Source organism: Salarias fasciatus, chromosome 12, assembly GCF_902148845.1.
Source record: "Salarias fasciatus chromosome 12, fSalaFa1.1, whole genome shotgun sequence".
In the NCBI taxonomy this organism is placed as follows: domain Eukaryota; kingdom Metazoa; phylum Chordata; class Actinopteri; order Blenniiformes; family Blenniidae; genus Salarias; species Salarias fasciatus.
In genome coordinates, this window is record NC_043756.1 from 4,797,927 (window position 1) to 4,820,998 (window position 23,072).

General features: G+C 45.2%; 1 protein-coding gene across 11 annotated transcripts in view; it reads right to left on the minus strand.

The window, feature by feature from the left end:
• Positions 1 to 23,072, minus strand: part of fbrsl1 (fibrosin-like 1) — a 298,333-nt gene that overhangs the window by 104,909 nt on the left and 170,352 nt on the right. For 9 of the 11 annotated variants that reach the window (XM_030104195.1, XM_030104189.1, XM_030104188.1 and 6 more), the window contains exon 5: positions 8,206 to 8,268. The exons of the other annotated variants lie outside the window; for them this stretch is intronic. In XM_030104195.1, coding sequence (XP_029960055.1) covers positions 8,206 to 8,268 — 63 coding nt within the window. The remainder of the gene's footprint in view (positions 1 to 8,205; positions 8,269 to 23,072) is intronic. 11 annotated transcript variants of the gene reach the window in all.

Sequence of the window (23,072 nt, forward strand, 5' to 3'; positions counted from 1 at the left end):
GTCTGTCTACTGATTATGGATGAGCCGGGCTGCTTTGCCATGTCTGTTATCCTTAGCGCTGCTGACAGTGGCCACAATTCATCACTATTTAGTTGCTGATGCACCTAACCACAGCATCCTCCCCCTCATCTATCTCAATACCACTCCATTAGAGAATTCCTCCGTCCACCCAGGCATGTATGTGTTGATCCATCTATCCATCCGTATGTCCGCTCCTCCGTCAATTCATGTCTCTATCGGTCTCGTCAGCCGTCTGTGTGTCCGTTCGTCCGTCCCTCCACTCCCACTTGTCCGTCCACTCATGTGCGCGTTCACCTCCCCGTCTACACATCCGGTCATCGCCCGTTGTCACCCTTCTGTTAAACATCCATCCGTCAGTCCGTCCAGAAATCAATTGGAAAATAAAATCCAGCCCCAGAAGGTCTGACGATATACCAGCGCATTACTCTGACCTTAGCTGTCAGCCAGTTGCTGGAGATAAGAAGTTTATCTTGTTATTTCTTGGCACTGTTCCAACAGGGAGTATGACTTCTGTTGGCGATGGCATGCCGCACATTAGACTTCAAAATCAAAAGCAACACACAAATACCGGCGGATGCAGTGCGGCATGCAGTCCTGCAGAAAAAAAAAAAAAGAAAAAAAGAAAAAACAAACTCTGCTGCATTCCAACAAACTGGAACTCCAGACACTTGGATTTATACAAACGTATAATGGTTTGCGTTTAATCTTCTAAATTGCACGTGCTACAAACAATCAAATCAGGCTTTGCATCTTGAGCAAAGTAAATGTTGTTCATGGTCCTTGGGGCAAAAATTCATCTGGAGAGCGAGGGGAGAAAAAATAACAAAGCTGAGAAAACACAGATTGCTATTGTTATTATTATCATAATTACAGTTGTGCTTATCATGCAAACAGCCTCAATCAGGATGAAATACAGTTTCATTTGATGAAGCTTCCTGTTTTGACTGGCTGGAGTTTGGGAACCACACACACTTGGCTGGGGTGCCAAAAACTCAATCAGGCGCAATTACATAGCCATCAGATAGAAATGTAATTGATTTGAAAGCTGACATGAGATATAACTACATTACAGTGAAGGCGCAGTGGGGAGGCTCCTCGGGGACAGGGCCTACGGGGAGCTCATTACCGCCAAGCTTTGAATTATTGAGTGCTAAGGCAGTGACATTGAGGAATAGAGGCGAGCGATTGGCTGTAACAACCCTGCAAGTGTTTATCTCAACTTACAGCAACCTAAGACATCTGAGGGAGTTCTCTGCCTGCGCATGAATATTGCAAGGGAAGAAGTTGTAACGGTTCATAATTGAAAGGGTTCAGGCCAAGGTAGAGTCCAAGGGTGCGCATCACGTCTGCTGTTTGAATCTCTAATATTTGCAAAACAACAAAGGCAAAATATAATATCGCATCCCGTTTGTGGGTCGTCTCCATGGCGATAACACCACTCACTCCTGGGGTCACATATTTACTGCTCTGGCATCCATTTGCTTTGCGGCAGAGTCACATGTCACGGCCTACCCGGCACAATGCGATGCGTTTGGAGAGAATGGCGCTATTGAAAAATTACTTTCTCCTGAATAAAGTATCAGCTTGGTTTCCATGTCATGCAGTCTGAGAGTTATTGAGTTTGCCAGCTTCATGTCTAACAGCCTGTAAAACACCGGGCCTGATTTACTGAGATCCTGTACCAAGCTAAATTGCACACTCACCCAAACACTTCTCAGTTTTGGTTTGAGTAATCAAATGGAATAATGACAATATGTCCTCATGTGCAAACAGGAGCAATGAACAGAAGGTTTCAGATGCTTTGGACCTGGTTTATATGACAGTGATCTGGCTGCTTCCATGTTCGTTTGTTTGAGTTCACCAGGAAGTAATTGGATGGGCGTTCAGTCCTCACACGCTCAAAATGAATCGTGATAACACGGAGCCCGACATGTTGGTGGAGGACATGATCAAACATATTGGAGCGGCGCAGCAGATAAATCTGAATCTGGCCAAAAGGTCAAAACAGAAAAAGACAATATGGGATAAGTCACAGGGTCAAATCTGTGAGGCAAAAGAGCAGCAGAAGAGAGCCTGCAAATCATTTCTGTGTGGGTCCGCTTGAGGAAATGCTGTCCAGCAGACTGAGCCGATTTAGAATTTCCTTTCAAACATCAAAAATAGACACGATCATAAACAATGTAAATGTTTTCTAGTGTTGTAAGGCCCTGTTCATATGACAACGCTTTCAAGTGAAAATGCAAACGTTCGATTGTCTGTTTATGGTGCTTGGCGTCGGCACCACTGAAAATGCAACTTTTTGACAACGACTCCCAAGGTGGAGGTTTTCCAAAACTGACATTGCAAATGGGAAAAAAAACACAACTTTCTGTAAACGCTCAGGTGTTAGCAAATAACTCTTCACATGTGCGAGTGGCCAAACATCAAAACTGCATCATTTCAGCCATTTCCGTGTAAACGGACATCGTTTTGAAAACGCTGCTCTTTAAACATGAACTTTTTCTGAAATGACCATTAAAGATAAAGTCACTTGGAACAACGTTGTGTAAATGAGGCCTCAGTCACATCGCATGTTTCTAGTTAATGTACCAGCATAACGTCCTCCCAGTGGCGTTTATGAATACGAACTAAATGAATCAGCGGTTTGTGTTACTTTGCACGTTTGTCAGGCACAATCCTGACTGCAGTCTCTCAGTAAACCAGTTTCCACATCTTTTTTTTTTTTTTTTTTCTTTTTTAAAGTAGATCAGGCCCTTAGGCTTTCCATGTTTGTGTGTTATGTAAAAACAGCATTTACCAGTAATTGGATAATTTCAACAGAAGCTGTTTCTCTTTGTCCAGTTTTAGCTTTACACACACAAAAGCCTCACGTAAAGCTCAAAGCTCCCGTGTATCAGGGGTTAAAGAATCTTCCTGACCCCGACCGTCGGCCTCAGGGTGTTTTCCCTAAAGTGCCGAGCGAAGACTGTTTAAAGGGTAAAAATACGCGCCGCCGCGCAGCGGCCGGCGCGTCCCTCGGTGACGGCCGACCCCGGGGAGGGCTGCGCCTTCGAGGCTTTTGTCACCGATCCCCCTCTGTTTCTCTGATTCTTTCCATCACTCTTCCCTCTCTTCTCACACGGCCCTCCTGTGAGCTTTCTCACAAAAATGAGAACTCAATTAATTCAGGCGAAATGAGGACGAGGGAAGAGGAGGCGGCAGGCCTGGGGAGCCCGGAGAGACAAAGAACGAGCGAGAGAGAGAGAGAGGGAGAGAGAGAGAGAGAGAGAGAGAGAGAGAGAGAGAGAGAGAGAGAGAAAGAGAGAGAGAGAGAGAAAAGCCTAACAGAGCCGCTTGTCGATCCACGTCCTGGAAAAAGCAAACAGAGCATGGGGTGACTGTGCATGTGCATTAAGTGTTTAGCCGAGTTAATCCTGTCTGCAGTTTAAACATGGCTGATGAGCGAATGCTCCTCATTACAGAGGAGGATGCTGGGTAAACAGACAGGTCAGAGGCAGCCAGATGAGGGGAAAAGAGAAAAACCTGAACGGTGTGTGGAAAGCGGGCCTGATTAAAAACATGCTGACACTCAGTCCTCCGTATGTTGTTTATTACTCGGATGCCTTGAAGGTTGACCATTTATCAGAGTTCAGTAATGACTTAAAGTGACATTTAGGTTGAAATGGCACAACAGTGACAGACTAAAGGGAAAACTGTACTTCTTAATGGATGCACTAGATCTTCATTCCATAACCTACATAGGACTAATATTAGAAGCGCCTGACCCTCTGTTTAAGCAGGAAGAATGAGCTAAATGTGGTGTGAAAATAGCTCTATATATGTCAGTTTACGAATGCGACCTCTGACCTAAGACCTTGAGAACAAGAACCTCATGCAAAAAACACGCAAAGCAGGTGGATAGACAACAGTCATCAATCTTGCCCGCGCTCGGTCACCCTGCTTAATGTTACTGTATATTAGGGCGCTACAAGCCACCAAACAGCTCAGCTAATTTTTTTCATGGCCTTGCAGAAAAACTGGCAGAAAACCAGCTGTTAATAGGGGCCGTCGCCAGGTTTGAGGTCGGCGGTGCACACATGCATGCACATGCATGCACACACGTGCACACGGTTAAATGTGGTGGCACGTTGCTGTATCTGTGGCAACACCCAAGCAACTTCGCTGATCGAGATTGTTAAAGCACCCAACCGATTTCTCTGTGTCAAAGTTAACCGAAAATACAAATAAAAACAAACGAGCCATTTTTACCCGTAGACTGCTTGTAAGCTGTTAGATGTTATCTCCAGTGCAACGGTGCTGTAAAAGTAACCGCATCCCGGTGACAGAGTGTAAATCTCGCAGTAGTCAGGGATATTTTTATGTTGCGTTTTGACTGCAGTGCATATATTACAGTGTTTTACCAGTCCCGGCTCTAGGACAAGGCTAGTAAAACAGCGAGTCAGACAGTTCCAAATTTTCATATGATAAATACCTTGCATGTAAGGAGCCAGGGGGGACCGTGGCAAATGTGTTTCCAAGAAAATCAGTCTGCCACTAGTACTTAGAGTGATTGAATAGCCTGTAAACAGAAGCAGCAGACTTGCTTGACGCTCTCCGGGAGACACTAATATAGTTGTACTTCCAGGAGCTGAAAAAGGAAGGATGGAGGTGGGACGCCCAAGTTCATGAACCGAACAGGGACCGCAGAAGCTTTTCAAATTACCCTGCTCCTGCGCTCGGCCCAGTCACCGAGCTGGATCTGCAGAGTAAAAGCACAAGACTGATGAGCGAAGTACGTCAACCCAGTCATAAGACACCCTCGGTTAATGGCCGATAGTGTTCTTTGCTTTAGCCCAAATTAAATTTAGATTTATCTTTAAGCAATCTAATAAAAAAACATTCACAAGATGACACTTTGCCTCATATACGCTGTCCGTGTTCTCTGCGAGCCAGCGAGGAGAATGGATTTCCCTTTGTTCATGGCACAAGCGAACAGGGTATTTTTCTGCTCCAACAGTATCCAGCCAGTATCTTTACTATCCATTCAAAGTCATCACAGCCAGATAATGTTTTCCATATCTATGTCCAATCAACAAAGTCTGGAGACTACAGTCGTGCTGATGTTGTTGGCCGACGTGAACATGGAAATTAATTAATCACACAGTTTAGCGCCGTCAAAGGCATGACTTTATATGTCTTCACCACACATCAGCTGACATTGATACTTCATCACGCCTTGGGATATAAAACTAACAACAATCTTTAAAAAAAGAGCAGAGTCCTTCCATGGCCTGACTCTGAGGGCAACGCAGTCAACGCACACTTGTTATTTTTTTCTTGTGTTTTTTGGGGTCAGTTCAAAAGCAACAAAAAAAGAGAGAGAGAGCTGCGTAATACGTGTTTTACGTGCGATTTTCCGAAGAACTAATAAAAACAGAGGCAGGCGAGGCGGGGAGCGCTCAGAACTCTGCAGTTACAGCAGTTTTGTTGGTGGTGAGCCGTTGTGAAGATGTGAGAAAAGCCACAACCTGCACGTCTATTGTGCAAACATGAGAAACCACAATAGGTGCAGTGAGCTGCTCCGAGAGCCGGATATATATGTACGAGGTTAAACCACAGCCCAACACAAACTGAAGCACAGACCTGCCAGGCAGACACTCACATTTAGCTTTCTCGAGCTTGTGACACACATTCAACGGAAAGAAAAAGAGAGAAAGCTTGAGAGGAGGAAGATAAAGTAAAGTTACTGCCTTGTGGTCGAAATGGGTTAGTATCATTAACATTTTCTATAGAGTTGAGATTGGAGTCACTTTTTTGGTAGTATTTTTCTGTTCTTGCAAAACTATAACCCTTTTCATCACATACTTTGCGTAACAACATAGAAAAACTTTAGAATTGAAATTTGACGGTTATTCAGAGACTACTTTTCCCGTCTACTCAACATGAATGTGACCCCTGGACTGAAATGCAACCGGCCTGCTCTTTATCATTTAACATGCGAGGTCAATAAAACATTTGAGCACTATAAGAATGTTTACAAGTGACCTTTAACCCTTAAAGTTTTACTTAAAAGGTCACTGTCATCATAGAGTTTCACTTGGTAAAACCGTCATTGATCAAGACATGAAATTGCTTTGGACGCTTGTCATGACATCATTCCTTGATAAGATCTTCACTGTTATGTAAAAATGTCTCCATTTTAACATAATCTGGTCGACGCCAGGCCAGTACGTTATGTCTGACAATCAGGCCCTTTATGCCGCTCCGAATCCCCAGACACCTGCACTACATCTCCTTTGACCCGAACATGAAACCGGGACAAGAAACACTATGCAACCATTTGGTTTTGTTTGTCCTCCCGGGGCCGTCTTGGCTCCCGGAAACCTTAGCCTGGCATCGCTCTAATCCCCGGAGAACGAAACGCAGGGCCGGCGACGTACAGATAAAGCGCCGGGCGACGGCGTATCTGTGACGGACCACCGTGGCGGCTTCCAGACGTGGCCTCTGCGACGCGACCCGGCTAACTCGGCGGCCTCTCTCCGGCTCCGCGCTCGGCCGAGACGCCGTATCGGCTTACATCTCGCCAGTTACCTTCCAATAATACGAGCTGCATCAACTTCAACTGATTCAATTGGGCAGAAATGCACACAGTTCATTGGCTTTTGGCCGGCGCAGCCAGGCTGGATGACAGCGGTGTGTGTGTGTGTGTGTGTGTGTGGAGCCGGAGAGTATCAGTTGACCCAGACTAATTATTCATAAGGCCTTGTTGTGATGGCTGCTGCTCTGGCGAGGTCGGACAGGAGCAGTTGAGGGGAAAACAAAAACATTTCCTGGTGAAACAGAGCTGACCGGGTGACTACCAGAAAGTATGAAAGAAAACCCGATGCTCTGAATGGGAGAGAAAGGGAGGAAAAAAAAAAAATAAAGCACTAAGAGAAGTCAACTTTGCAGTGTGACAGCAATACGCTCCAAACTGGTGGCTGCCGCTGATGGAATAGAGGATATGATTTAGGCGTTCTCATGCATGGCTGATAGGCGAACGGAGCATTTCCTTAAATAATAGCACACTTGGTATCCTCACAACCACAGACAGGCATCGCTGTGAAATTTGTAATTACAGTAATTGTTCTTTCAACAAATGGGCCCTCCAATACGGTTAAAGTACGGGTTGCGTTACCCGTGAGGAGTCGACTAAAAGCATCTGTCGACAAAGCGTTAATTTCGCACTTTGACGGAAGGCATTTAAAATGTCCAGTCTGCAAAAAAAAAAATAGAGAAACTATTCCCTCAAAAGAAGTACTCCTGACTGAAGTATAAACTCGATGACTCCTGCAAGAAAAGTATCGGGAAGACGGCTCACCTCTGAGCCGGGATGAGCCGCTTTTTCGCACCTCTATTTACAATCAAAATGAACCACGGAAATGTGTACCCACAAGCACACACACACACAAAAGGCCCACTTATGAGCAGGCACAATAGTGTGGCAATTAGCGGCTAGAGAGGAGGAATGCTGGATCGGTTACAGTTGTTGAATGTTAATTACAGCGTTTTACGGCGTGGAGGAGATAACGAGTTAGCGCCTGGTGACAGCAGCGACACGTCCTTTAACGAGAGCCGTGGAAATTTATGAAACTTGAGATCAGGGACAATGAGGCGTTACTGGCTTGTCAGACGCTCTCCTGCTCACCCTCCCTTTGTCCTAATGAAGGAAGACACTTGTTTCTTTCTCTTCTCTGCTTGTTCCGGCACCGTTAGCCTGGAATTATTATTGTTCATTGAGGAAAGGTAAGAAAAAAAAAAAAAAAAAGTCAGCAGATTAGAATTCTGTCGGCGTTCACACTAAATACTTTGTCATCTCACATCGCCGCTGCGATGGGCCCAATCAGCTCCCATTACTGTTAACGGGGTTGAAGAAAATGAACGGAAAAAGAAATAAAAACAAGAAAACATGTGGAAACATGAAAGCCGGAGATAAACGTGGGGTCAAATTACAGATAATTCCCCAGACTGGGGCAGGAAGCAGAGCTGGTAGCCAGACAAATGTGAGTGACCGCTCATTCCTGTCTAAACAGTGATGGATCAAGAGCTTGGTAAAATCCAAGGGGTTAATATGGTCATGATGTGAAGCCTGGCTTGGAATTTAGGTTAATGGAATCATTGATAGGGCTCAGCTTTAATGCCTGCAACGCTTAAGAGGATCCATACCTCATGATTTAGACAAATCCTGGGACATTCTTCAGAGTTTCCCTCTCTGACCTTGGCAGTACTCTGAAAGAGACACATTCAGAAGTCTGAGGGCTGCTCGGGGTCTGCACAGCCGCTGCTAACTACAATCCCTCCGGCTGTACCGGCAGATTAAATGAGTTTTATAGAATATTGCATCAGTTACTCCAGGGCAAACATGGGCCCTAGTGGAAATGTTATGCCACATAAACACATAAAAAGAGGCTCTTTTCTTCTTCCTCTTGCAAATTACCATAAAAGCATTTGAGCAAGAATGCATAGTAAAGTAGGGGATTCCTGAAACTCCAGCTCATGTCGACACTTGGGCCTGCAAAAAAAAAAAAAAACTCTAGAGTTCACGAGACCAAGCTCAGAACAAGGGATGCATGCCGATCTCTAAGCAGCTTGCCTTTAAAGGAACTGTTTCACAATTAGCGGTTCAATAAGGATGCTGGTGAGAATGTAAATGTGTGGATTTAACTCCTAAGCTCCGGCGTAAAGCTGCTGACCTGCTACCAATGATTGTGGTGGGAAAAACAGCCATTTATGTGGGCTGGAGCTCAGACGAGAGGAGCCACGAGCCTACTGGAGAGAGCAAGAGAAGATCTCTTAAAACCACGGCAGACAAGGCGCTGAGGATGGTGTTCAGATGTCAATAAAAACAGGTGTTAACCAGCTTAGCTAAGATGTTAAGAGCTTGGATAATCCTAGCCGGGATCCAAGAGGGATCCGGCTCTGGAATACTAATACTTAGGATGCACCGTTAAATCACACAGAGTTGATTAGGGGGTTGGATTTGAGTGGTACTGCTGCTACAGGCTGTCAAAGCTCAATTTGCATCTGCTAGCAATTACCTAGGATGGAAGAATAGGAAATGTCAGCGCAGAGAGAGCACCTAGTTCTGGGACGTGTCGAGCATTTTTACAACTCACCACTGGACGCCACTTTCACATGGACTGCATTTTCTACTGTGGTCGAAAAAAAAAAGTGCATGATGTCCACTTTTCCTAAAAAAAACACTTCTGAAGTGGCTTCTTTCTTCCACATCGAATTTATATTTCAGTTTGCTGCATCATGCCGTCAACGTTTTATTCTAAATGCAAGTATTACGGTGATTATGATCAGCAAACGCACATTTTAGTCCGATCACTTCCTGTCAGCATCTGTCATTCATTTGTGCTCACTACGACGGGAAGTTTTTTAGTTTTTATTAGATATCACGTCACATGACAACAGGACCCTGCTAATATAACCCAAGCACTGTCTCAGTTTCAGGTCAATTGTTGGCAAATTCACAAAAACAAATGGTAAGCAAGACCCTTTCACTAAAGTATAAAAGAGTCACATAAGAAGGCCTGAACTGTGGGCGTTCAGTGATGACTCTGTGTTTTATATTCCAAACTAGCAGCAGGGGAAAATGTTTAAACTGCCAGGTGTCTTGTAAATAGCTGAAGAGTTGGTTCTTCACTTTATTCAGTATGTTGTGAAAAATGTGTCTGCACTAATGGGCTCCTGATTGATCCAAAAATATGAATAGTTCTGACACCAAACGAGCCTATTTTAGGCTAAATTCTCATGTCAAGGGATCAGTATTTATTGTGCAGAAGACATTTATTGCAGCATTTGCTGAAGAAACGAATGAATGCCCTGCACAGTTGCACCAAAATGATCAGGTCAGAGAGGAAAATGCACGTTCACACTCGTAGGACTGCCATGTGTGGAACTCTTCCGGCTATGAAAACAGGAACAAGGCCATTCATGAAATATAAGGATCAGAAAAAGGCGGAAAAAAAAACTTTGCTTTTGCGCCGTTTCATTTGCGATAACCTGAATGTGCAATGTCTTGGTGCTACGAGCTTCAGTTTGAACTGGTAAAGGTGTGGACAGATAATCAGAGACAGTCATATGGATGCAGGTTCCTGAAGTTCCTGAATTCCTGCAAAAGCAGACAGACTTTCTGAAAAGTTCACAAAAGACTGTGTAGAAGAATTTATATTCCGACCGTTAACACGCTGTCATAATAACATGCGCCCGACGTTCAGGTTTCTTTGTTTTAGTTTAACTCGCTCGGTAGCGGAAACATCAAAGGACGTCACTCGTGTACATTTGTTGGCAAAACTTATCTCAACAGAAGCAGATGGCACCTAAAGCAACGCAATCACACCTAAAACTCTAAAATAAGCATCTACACAAGCAAGAATGAGCCTCGAGAAGAAGAAGAAAAAAAAACCCCACCAAACATGATCTAATTTAGCAAATGTTTTTCCAAAGTGAGCAAACACGCTCCCTCTCTCCCTCAAACCACTCCCATGTTATGAAAGGCTTTCATCAATTTCTGCACTGACACCTCCATTTGGACAAAATAGAAAATATAAAAGTGACACTCATCTCTGTTTCACTTAATCGACTTTGAATGCACCACCTCGCCTGCTACATACATTCATACACTCTTACATGGCACCCCATAATCAAATCAGCATCTGGTGTCAGGGCGGCTGGCGGTTCAGGGTGTTCTCATTTGTAAACACCACCTGCCAGTTCTCACTCCTCTTCATTCGCCGGGTGACATTAGCGCAAGCGTGAAATGTGATTTTGCGTTGAGCAAACCTCTGCACTAAGCACATCTGAGTCTGCCCACCTGGAAAGCAGGCATAAATAATCTACGGTCAGCTAAGTCAGAGCGACTTGTCATGCATAAGGCAGCGGCAGCGGCGCGGCGCTGCAGGAGAGACGGGCTGGGGAGTCCACGCCGCTTCCTCCTCGCCACTTTAGCAGGAAGGAGTTTGTTTAATTCAGTCTGTGCTGTTTCCTGTATCTTTAATTAAATGGACCGCTTTCACTCTGAAGCATTCAAATGACCTTTCAGCTGAAACAGTGAAATCATTTTTTGTAATCATGATTGAGAGCATTGCTCAACTCACTACCGAGTTTTGATAAGCAAATTGCACAAAACCAGCAGAAATGCAGCCCAAGTGATGTATTGTTACATTATTGACTGCAGTTATTTCATGCAGGAAGATGTTTTTCACCCTATTTCAATCCATGTAACATCTTATCACAATATTATTATTACAATAAGGGATCAAATGTCATTGGCATTATGGTGTTGGTTGTATCAACTCGTCTTTGAAATCCCCTGTTTATAAGTAACAGTGTTACTTACAATCAAACATTCAAAGTTTACACAACATTTTTAGGTGAAAACGGAAAACGTTAATCGTGTTCCAGTTGTCTGTTCAAACGACAGCCGTGCCCAGAGTCACTGAGAATGCTACTTCTTGAAAGTCCAACTCGGCCGTTGCTCCATTTTGAATGCTGTTCTCTGAAAAACAATCAACAGTGACAACTTGTTCCCCAGCATGCTAACTGCATCGTTTTCAGCGTTTCTGCCACTTTCATGTAAACGGACATCATTTTCAAAACGTTTTATAAACAAACGAAACCAAAACAAAGCCTTAAACGTACGAAACGCTTGGAACTACCGGTTAACGTTACTGACAGTTAAAGATTAATGGTCTCATTCAGGAAAAAGTACTTCAGCGATGTTTTGCACAAATACACTATGCATGTTTCTATGCTTCAATAATAAAAAAAGGAGCTTATTGGCTTTTTTTGTAATTATTTTGACTCATTGTGGATGTGGGAGAGAGGAAGTCACATGTTTGCACCCAGGAAACTCAAAGCTCAGCCTTAACACAAGATTTTCCACCTTCCAGACCCATGTATGAAAGAACAATAATCACAAAAGCCAAATCTCTGCCTGCACGTGTCCTGGTGTTTCTATTAAACAACACAATGGACCGGCATTCGTGTAATTCTTCCCGCTGACCTCTCCGGTCGTGTTGCTTCAAAGCTGTGACTGAGCCTTTTTTCATTTTCCCCACTCTGCTTGATATTTACGGCAGAGACACACACACACACAAAAAAAAAGAAACGTGAGGAACGACATGCAGTAAAGGTCTCGGAAGCCAGGAGTTAAACCTTGAGTGCGCCGGTTATGACATTAGCATCCACGCGCTCTGAGAACCTGACCGCCCAGCAATCGAGTTACCCGACAAGCCCCGTGTTAATCACACACACCGAGCCATCGACGTGAAACCTTACAGCACCGGGAGATCAATCCTAAGACGATTTATGTTGATCAGGTCTGGTTAATATGATGGTGCTTCACGCCTGCTGCATGATCGCACATAATGCAATCAGATTTCCGCAGACGGGGCACGGAACCGCGAGGAGGAACAGGATCCACAGACGGCGGCGGGCTGCGTAATGCACCGCAACACGCAAGACCAGACATATCACCTTTAAGTTGCTGCCTTCTGATGAATGTCAACAAAGCAGTTAGCACAGAGGAAATGAGAAAGAGAGAGAGAGAGAGAGAGAGAGAGAGAGAGGAACCGGAGAGGAGAGGGGGGAAAGAACACACAATTATAAAAGCTTCATTTCTTCAGAGAACCATAAAGTCTCGTCCCAGAAGGGCAGCTGAGCACAAATCAATTTCTTTCAGTCGATTACAAGCACTGAGGTTCTAACCTTCATTTGTGAGTCTAATACTCCAACAGTTATGTAGAACACATACCAATTAAGCAATTCTGCTGGAATAAGAGGGCCATGAACTGACGCGATTATGGAGGCCGGGCCCCTGGGGAGGTCGGGTTATCGGCTCAGGAGCAGGGAGGACGAGGGGAGCAGGGCGGGAGCGAACGGGGGAGAAAAATGGCAAAGAAGGAGAGAGATGGAAGCCAAGGAAAAAGTCATTTATTAAGTCTAATACTCTGTGAAATGTTCCCATGGTAATAAGGCGGGGAGATTGCGTTAATATCAGGGAGCCATGCAGAAAAGTTCACTCGATATCTGCGCCGCCCACCGGGGTCGCGCTGACGGGAGCTGCTCAAACACATCTGATAATGCTCTCAGTGTCGTCGCTCTGCGCCAGAGGTCGAGAGGATGGGAGCTCGGGGAAAGATGCCATTTGTGGAAATTACACTGATGTACCACTGCGCTCTGACACAATTCTCACTGCTGGCTGCGGCTCGGCGCAGACAGCTGCGCGGCGAGCCGGCGGAATAAGCGCGGTGACACCCAGTCAAAGATTATCAGCCGTAAATGTACGGCTCTAAGGCGCATTATGCCTTCTGCTAAGTTTTGATTTTGCAATCATTCATCTCCACAATCACGCGGATGTACGGGGGGAAGCGGCGAGCGCCTCCTTTCTGATTTTCAATATCTGTTTGCACACCGGCTCATGAAAGGAAATGCATTAGAGGCACTCTCCATCTTTCTATTGTCACAAGCTAAATCTGATGCCATTTTCCTCTTGATTTAAAGAGCCGGGGCGCATCTCTCCTGATATGCAGCGATCAACACATTGTCATTCACCGCTGAGGTGCACCTTAACCACCGCCCTCGCTGCCAGAAGATTTATGGTAATTCCTGATAGCATGTGATAGGATGCAGCCCATAAACCCATGTGAGGTATGTGTTTCTATGGTAACCCTTCCCTCTGTTCGCTAGCCCTATGCGCCTTGGCGTTTTACTTTCCTCCCTGCATTGTAGGCGCTGTCTATTTGAATGCCAGCGGTAGGAATGAGATGCAGATTTGTGGCAAAGCAGAGACACAGATGTTTCCTCATTGCCTTTTAATCTCCTATTCCCTCCGCGCCTGGCAAGAAACACTCCCCCCTTTAGAATGGTAATTGGACGAGATGAATAATAAACAAAACGAAAACAGACCAATGTTTATAGGGAGCGTTTTAACACTTTGGGATGATCACTCTTTACGGCTATTATTAGCAGGGAGACAAAAGCGGCTGCTGCTTCTTCTGGGAATAATAAAGGACTGAGCTTTAACTGGTGTGATCAGCGGGAGACCGATCAGGGTCTGGAGGAGGACGGCGACGCTTCGCTCGTTAAGGCGGGAGGACTCACAGATTTCCAGCCCCCGTTCACAAAAATGCTGCTGCACACATGGAGGAACACACAACACAACATTAAAAATCTTTACGTTCCCGAGTGAATATATCACTTTATGCGTTCTTCTCGTTTCTCTAATTGTCTGGCGTCCATATGTTAACCATACGCGCGATAAAAATCACTCTGAACCGAAGCCGCGGCTCGGCAGATTCATTGCTTGTAAATTTAAGATAATGATTTCATTACGAGCTGTCTGGCGCGGCGTCATATAGCGAGCGCCGCTCCTCCGCCTCCCATCCAGCCCAACATCCACCTCCACGTCGGGAGGCGCCGCGCGTATTTTGTTGACAGCGCGGAGACAAATGTGAATATTTCCACACCGTGTGATATCAGAAAACCGGCGATTTGCATGAAAAGCCTGTCCCCTCGTTCTCCCCGGAGAGCTTTATTACAGGAGGATATTTCAAATGCTATCAAATGTGCCAAACATTTACTTTGATAACTCCATCAGATGGCTCCCCAGGTTTAATGGCAGCAATCTGAGAGCGCCGAGGCACACGCCTGAAGCGCAGACAATAATGGCGAGGAGAAATACGAGGAAGGGATGAATAAAATCTCTTTAAAAAGTTCATAAATAATGCACCTTGCGGACTGGGAGAGTTGTTGCCTATTTAACTATGCATGCCTCTTCCTGGGCTCTGCGCTGGCAGAGACACAAACACAGCGTGCATTGTGGGTCAACATGACAGCACAGGAGGAAGACAACCTAGGGCTCCATCAATCCTCTCAGCCTTGGCCTCCCACCCACGACGAGCAACCACTCCCCACGGCAAGTTTCCAGTTGCGTGACGACGGCACAGACTACTATATCCTCTCCCCGTGCTGTGGAAAGGAAAAAAAAAAAGAAAAAGAAAAAGAAAAATCATAATGACAAAAGGGAAATCTACCGAATGACCGACTGCACGCCGAAACCAGGCAGAAGATTTGAGAAAATGGGGAGAAAACAAAGTGCAGGACTAATTATCCAATTAATGTGCAATTAAGCCCATGCGGCCTAATGGTCTGTGCTGGATTTGGTAATAGCTCCGCCAGACTGAGGAGCCCATTAAACTAACTGTAGGCTGCAGCACGAGGCAGACAGACTCGAAAACGCCGTCTCAATCAGTCGGCCCGATTCTGAGACGCCACAGTCGCCGGAGCAGCTGCTACATTATTAATATAATAAATAAATGTTTATTGTACTTTGAGCTCAGGCATGTTATATGCAAATCAGCGAGGGAAAGAATGAAGAAAATTCAAACCCCCCCTGACGTAAAATTCAACAAAGCATTTCATTAAGATTTTCATTATCTGCCATAGCAGGGTTGGCTAATAAATGCTAATTATATTCAAGCTAATATTTAATCACACACAATTTCTCCAGTCAACTCAGTTTGAGGAAATACTAATTCTAATGAACGTATTCACGGCGCAGTTTATGAACTTCAGCAACGGCGAGACGAGAGAAGAGAAATCTGGAATGATGTTCAAAAACGCTTTTTTTCCCCAACTATGAGCGTTATTAGCTTTGACTAATTTCCTGCCTTAATGAGATCCTCTTGGAGGGATATTTTGGTACAATCAATAATGCACACAGAATAAACGGACGCATAAATATTCATCGTTGTGTGCGTCTGTCTTTTATAAGGTGCGGGGAAGTGCAGACAAATATATATATGATATCGAAATCTGCATCTGGCTTTACCTGAGGAGTTATTTCTGCTATAATTTCAGACATTACACAGTTAAACTAAGCGGTAGAAGTTTCACTGTCGAATATCAACTCCAAAATGTGCAATCAATAACTGTAAGTACAGTGTGTTTACTGTATTTTTACACACCGACAATAAAACAATTTAAACTTTAACGAAAAAAAAAAAAAACTGCTCTAAATAGCTTTTGGCGAACAAGATACAACTCAGTGTGTACTTCAGACTGTATAATGAAACGCTGGTGCTGCTGCTGGCTGCAGGGATGGTTTGTAGGGTCGGGTTAAAGCGTATGACCTTGTATAAGTGATTTTTCCGCTCGCTCTCTAAAATCCATCATCAGAAACTGTGACAATTACTGTATAAAAACTCTTCTGGAAACAAATCAATTAAAATGCACAACTGTTACTTGTTTACTTCGGATAAATGTTCCTTGTGGCAGGTTTTAGTCTTGTCATTGTCAAATGAGTTTGCTTATTTTTCCTGCATCTAACACATTATCGCAGGGATATGAAGTGTTTTTCACTTCACTTAGTATTAGTCGTAACGTTGTACACTAAGCAAGATCATATGATTTCTATCTAAATAACCTTCAGTGAAATATTGAGACAGAAGCCAGGAAGTCCAGAATGAGAGGTGTGGGTTTTATTGTTTTGAGGATAAACATCCTGAGGTGTCAGCACATTTATCACCACATTCTGAGTTTACTGCTCAATAGAGACTGATTTCATTTCACATTTATACACGGAAACAGACGAGTCTGGCAGAAAAGCCCGAAGTTACTGGGGTGAAGAGTTCGGTTTGAATCAAAGAGCAGCTAATACAGCAAAAAAAATAAAAGTTTCCAACAAGTTTTAACCAACCAATTCAACCGCAGGTGCCACTATTTAGTTGTTTTGACCTGTGAGTGATGGTCGTGGGATCTGCTCATAAACACTATTGTGCTTGCTGACGTTGCTTCTGCTACATGAGTCAGGCTCACAGTCCAACATGAACAATAACATCGGTTTGATGAGTTCACGTTTGTTAAGTTCTTTTCATAATGAAATTCATTGGAAGTGACAGAAAGCTTAAATTCACAGGGATTCTCTTTCAGTGCGAGTTTCTACGTGACTGGCAAATCCAGCACAAGACCGCAAGTGTAAAATATATTCATAAAAAATAGAAAAAAAAAAAAAAAAAACCCTAGAGATCTTCCACAGAGATATGAAATCTCATGAAGACCGAACAATGATAAGTCTTCATCGTCGTCTTGTGATCAAAACTGTGATCTGGGCCGTGCCATGTGGCCGTCACCGGAGTGAAGCTGACACCAGGCTGAACTCTGCCTGCCCTTGAGCAACCAACACACACGGTAAATATCACAAGGACACACACTGCAACATTAAAATGTAAACACGCAGTCGTATAATGTGTAGCCAAACCCAGATAAGACACTCATATAAGCAAAGTGTTACTCAACAACCCAGCGCTGATTATGAGCCGTCGCAGTGCTTATCGCGACGCTGGGACAACTGTGCAAACACTCTTTAAACAGCCAGACGTCTCTCAGGGCTCGCTGCAATCATCTGCCCTCAGATCACTTGTGACTCACTCGGGTTAATCCTCCAGGAACCACGAGCCCGGGTCGTGATTCGCGGCGAACCGTCAGGTAGAGCCGCCGGCTCGGCCCGCCGAGGCCAATGTCAACACGCCAGAGGAGAGGAGGAAAGACAATCAGGCCCGGGATGGGATTTAATCCCGGTTCAGAGCCGGAGTAATGGAGTGTCTGTGTCTGGGTGAGCGATGGATTGCGAGGCAGTGGCGTCCCCGGAGCCCCGAGCCCTCTGACTGCAGCCATCTGGAGTTGATCTCTATCTTGTTCACCTCAAACCCAGACATAAAATGGCAGTCATTTCTCTCCCTCTTCCTTCCATCCCCTCCCCTCCCCTCCCCCTCTTCCCAGTTCCAGGTATGTAAACAATCAGACACACTTAGTCTGGCAATGTTTCATTGATTTCTTGTCTCGCTGCCTCTAATCAGCCCTTCAGCGGTTTAATTATCTGTAACTTGTGGCATTCGGGATGCTTGGATTGCGTTCTCACAGGTCAGCCTCCCGTCTTATCTTCAAGCTACGTTCAAACATGTCAAGCATCAAACATGTAAAGCAAACCTCTACCCGCCCTACTCGGCAAATCAACTACTTGTAACTTTCAAATGGGAGTGAAGTAATGGTGCATTTAAGTGCCCCCACAAGAAGCAATCACGGCGGAAAAGGAAGACCTCTGGACCTTTTCTGACTGATAGATTTCCTGTAATAGTATTCCCCCATGTTGAAAGAGGGCTGCTCGACATAGCGGTGCTCAGCCGGAGCAGAGCTCGACCAATCCGGGCGACTGGGTCACAGAAATGCACGGCAAAAAAGCTGGCAGCTTGTGTTAGTTATCAGACTGTTTTAAATACCTCTCTCAATGCGAATCCAATTACCGGCAGCCTTTGTTTGTTCACACAAAAGCAGCTATGTTCAAGGCCTGTCTCTCTCTGATTTTAATCAATTCTCTGGGGAAGTGTGTGTGGGAGATACAGATCAGGACTTGCCATACGTCAGTGAAAGATGTGTGTGTGTGTGTGTGTGTGTGTGTGTGTGTGTGCGCCTGAAGTGTTGATGCTTATGCAAAGGCTTGTTTGCAAGAATGTCTGAATAACCGACTGATAAAACCTGTCAAAAGAATGAGAAAGCATAAAAGCTTTTTATAACAACATTCATGTATTAAAAAAAAAGATTCCTCAACAAACTCCTTAACTTTTTTAATTCCTCAAAAACTAAAGTTTCGACTGCAAATTGAAGTCAAACGCAAAGTTTGCAGCAGAAAACAATGATCCTAGATAATGACAATAAACTGTATTGTCATCAAAATGGTCTCTGAGTCTCTCGTACCTCGAGGGGTTGGCGTGTTCCTCGCCGACTTCGCACACGTTCCCACATGTGCGGCATTAGTACAGAGGGCAACGATCCACCTGCTCCATATGGGAACACCTAGCATGATAGCTTTCTTCAAAGAGAAAATAAAAAGAAGGACGAGGCTGCAATAAAATGAACCGAGTCAGAAGGTCGGGCTCATTTCTTTCCGTTCCCTTTCAGAGAGAGAAATTGCAAGAAATGAGAACGCCTCCCCCCCCCCTCCCCTCCTCAATCCACCTCCACAATGCATGTTCATTTTTTTGTTGCTGTTGTTCCAAGGGGGGCCATGTCAACTCTAATGAATTCCAAAATGTTAAGATTTGCATTTCAATTTGGTAACCTCCCTCTGAAAGGCGATAAAGTCCCCCCGCCCAACCCGCAGCTCTAAATCACATTAAGCATACAGCTATCTTTTGTGAGGCCCCGCAACAATGTCACTGCAGCTCTCCCTCTCCATCATTATGCCCGCTGCTTTTTGTCGGCCTGTTTACAAGCTAAATAAATAGCTACACAAAACATCTGGAGCAACAAAAGAGACCTTAAGTGGGACTCTTAAAAAGAACCGGCAGAGCAGACTCGGGCCCGGGTTAACCCTTGTTGTTGCGCTCAGACCGCCACAACTTCAAAGACAATTAAATCTGGAATGCTGGCACTCGGCGCACGTTACGGAGGCGAAATTTAAAGGATGCAAGAGTTGTAACCCGTATTTTGCACATGCAACACATTAGCAGAGAGCCCAACCTGATGCTAACGTCAAACCAGAACCGGGTTCGCTGCAGTCTGTCTGCTCACACACTGGAAACTCAATCTTCGCACATGATCACCGGTGTGTGATGAGCCTGTCTGTGAAGCCTCCTGGTCTGCGCCGGATTCTCAATACTGTATAAATGCATAGAAATAGACGCAGAGGTATTCGCCTCCACTCGACATTCCTGCTGTCGGCGGCGGCCGTTTTCCTCCCGGTAGATCAGCGGTGACTTAGTGCGGGTGAGCTTTTATTTCCAGGAGTAACAATGTCAATAAAAGCTGTGCTTAACCATTAAATCTTTTGGTTGGTGGCTCAGGCCATCGATTTGGTGACTTCTTAAAGTGCCACCGGTCTTGACCGCGTACAGTTTGAGCATTGAAATCTAATCTGGACGCCGCGTGTGAACTTAATGGTGCATGGCCCATTCGGGCTCCTCATCTTGGAGGTCAAGCACACTTTATGAGGTCGCCGTCTGCAGATTTATTACCTAAATTTCCCCTGACAGCAGCCGGTACTTTGTGCATCTAAACAGGGAGGCCCGGAGAAAAGTGTTCTTGTGTTTTGGTGGGACCGCGACCTGGAAATCTCTCTCAGCAGGGCGAGGCGGCGGGCAGGCAGAGAGGAATAAGGGCTGTGTAAACATGCCGCCAGCTCCAAGGACAGCGGGCGTAATAACTTACGGAAAGACTTGCATCTCCATCTATGCAGGAAGATAAGTCATGTTGAGAGGAGGTGCGAGCGTAATTTGTTATGGGTGCAGTGCTTGCGTAAGCCGTGTGCCGCACATGGAAGACTCGGCCCCGGCAGTTGAGCCATAAACCAACAGAGAGCGGGAAAGAAAAACACGTCATGCAGCAGACTGATCAGGTTATGACTCAGTGACTCCTTTAAAGACGTGATTTAAAGGTCTGAATTAGGACAAATACAAGCAATCTGCGGCCGATTACCGTGGAGCGGCGCCGTTAACGCTCGGCCCCCTTTTCCTCACTTCACTACATTAAATAAGTGGGAAGCAAAAAAGCAGGAGACGTGGAGAAGTTAAACCCCCTCTACAAAAGCTCGCCTCTAATAAGCGGTTTGCGTAGGAGTGTGAGATGTTTTCGACCCTGACCCCCAGAGCCTTATTTTTACAGCTCGCACGCAGCAGAGAGCAGACGACTTCCAGTCACTTCAGCGCTTGTTTGTGCTGTTAGCCCCGTGAAAAAAGACCCATAAAGCGAGAGAAGAATGCAATAACGCTTACATAAGCAATGAGTAAAATAATCAAAGTCCTCGTTGAGAGGGAAAGAGCCTGTTTTCAGGCGACTTCCAGAGGATTACATGTCATTTTAAACAACGGACATGCGGGCATTTTAAAGAAAAACATAAATAACAAAGTGGCTGAGAAATCTCCCTGGCCGTGCCAAAGACACCATCTTTCATGTCCAAAACAAAAGGTCAAAGTCTGAAGCAGCCCACGTTTAGACCCAACAGCTAATCGCCTCACTTCCCCAAGCCATCTGAGAGAATTACAGTGGCTGTTAAGTGTGCATAATGAATGCCATAAAGCTGGCCTATAAAGCCGGCGCTCGGCCAGCCCCTGGCAGTGAGTGGGAGCAGGTCTACGCACGGATCCGACTGTGCTCAGCCTCGTGTGGAGAAATGATTGCTGATGGGTTTTTTGCGAGGAGGGGAGGGGCGGGGCGGCTTCCACATCATTAATGAGCGCTAATATTTCAAAGGAGGACGCGGGGCCCGAGCACTGACCGTTATATTAAAAATCAAACGGTGTGACCTTGTTAAGATGGATGTCTGGTAGCTCCGTCCCCTCGGTGCAGCTCAGCTGCAGACGGCGCACCGCATTAAAGGTGGCTCTTTGCTTTTTAAAGCATCAGCTATGGCCGCAGATATACGGGGTGCACCAGGGAGCATTACGAGTGGCATTTAATTAAGGAAAAGTAAGCTGTGGGATTTTATAGACTGGCCGGGGATTGCTTGATCTGGTAAGTAAGTGGAAATGAAGGATGCTTGAAAGGCAGCATAAATCTAACACAGTGCTAACTTAACCTTCCTATCATTGTAAAAGTCAGGGTGAGGACACTTTAAGCCCTATCTGCTGCAGAGAGCCTTATCTCGCTCAGCTTCTTCCGGCTTAAAAAGCAGCCTGCCGAATAATGAAATGGAAAAGTATGAATCAAGCAATCCGCGGGTCGCATTATCGACCTGCTGCTAATCATTTAACGGCATTATAAAATTGATCTAAATAGCTCAGTTCGGATCCACCTTAACAGAGTCTAGTGCCTTTCAGCTGCGGCTGGTTCAGGTCTGACTGCTGATTTATAGGCTGGTAATTAGCCCCAGATGACAGTGATGAATGCCGTACACCAACACCTTTGTAGGCCGCCTTGTTAGGTAACATCTGAGAAGCCTGACAAAGCTATCGTTTTACAAAAAGCTCTTAATTACCCTGGCACAATCATGAGCGGACCGCAAACAAGCCCCCAGCTGTTTTGATGCTTTGCAGAGGGGGGAGACAAAAGCGAAGGAAGGAAGGAAGGAAGGAAGGAGGGAAGGAGGGATGGAGCGAGAGCTTTGACTGATGGCATTCGGTCTGAATGAGTTGGGAGACAAAAGCAGCCAGACAACTGGCTCAAGGACATTTTTGTTAGTTTCTCTGCTCGCCGGGAGTCAAAGATTCCATTTTTCTCGGGGATCATCAAAGACGGGTTAGGTCAAAGGGTGGACGACGGAGGACAGGAAACAGTGGAACAACGAGCTCCAAACTAAATTTCTCCTCTGTCACAAAAGATGAGACATAACTAGAGGGGACATGACTATAATTAGAGGCAAGCATTAACAGCATGACTACATCCGACCTGTGAGATTTGCAGCACAGGTAGAATTTTTTTTTAAGTGATGCATTTTTTGGCTTTATCTTTCTGCAAATCATTGGGGAGCCTTAATGAGCTTACTCAACTTGAGCAAAACAGAACATTACCTAGAGAGCTGCTTTAGCTTCAAGAATGAATCAGTTTTAATATTTAAAAACACCTTCCCAAAAGAACTTGCCTTCCAACTAATCACTGCTCTTACTTAAACGGCTTGGAGGTTCTTGAGGTTGTCAGATAGGAATAATGTGCTCCGGCTGCTCTCTTCCTGCAATGGGAGTAATCAGATGGAATAAACCTACTTCCACGACCTCAACGCCGCCACTGTCCCTCGTCTGTATTATCTTAATCATGTCCGTGCAACAGATTTCACAGATGGTGCTTTATGTCACGGTTGCAGAATGTAAATATTGTCTCGCCTTGATTAAGAACACAAGAGGAACAAGAAATGACGTGTGCTGGATTGCTTCCCCATCCATCACGGGCCATCTGGCAAATCAGACTTTGGCTGTTGGACTGCAAAGTGCCATAAAGGAGACACTTCCTTCTCTTTGAGGCCCAAAGTCCTTGTTTGACACGAGGCATCCTGTGTGGAGAGCGAGCCCTGGTCGAAAACCAAAGAACACACTCCC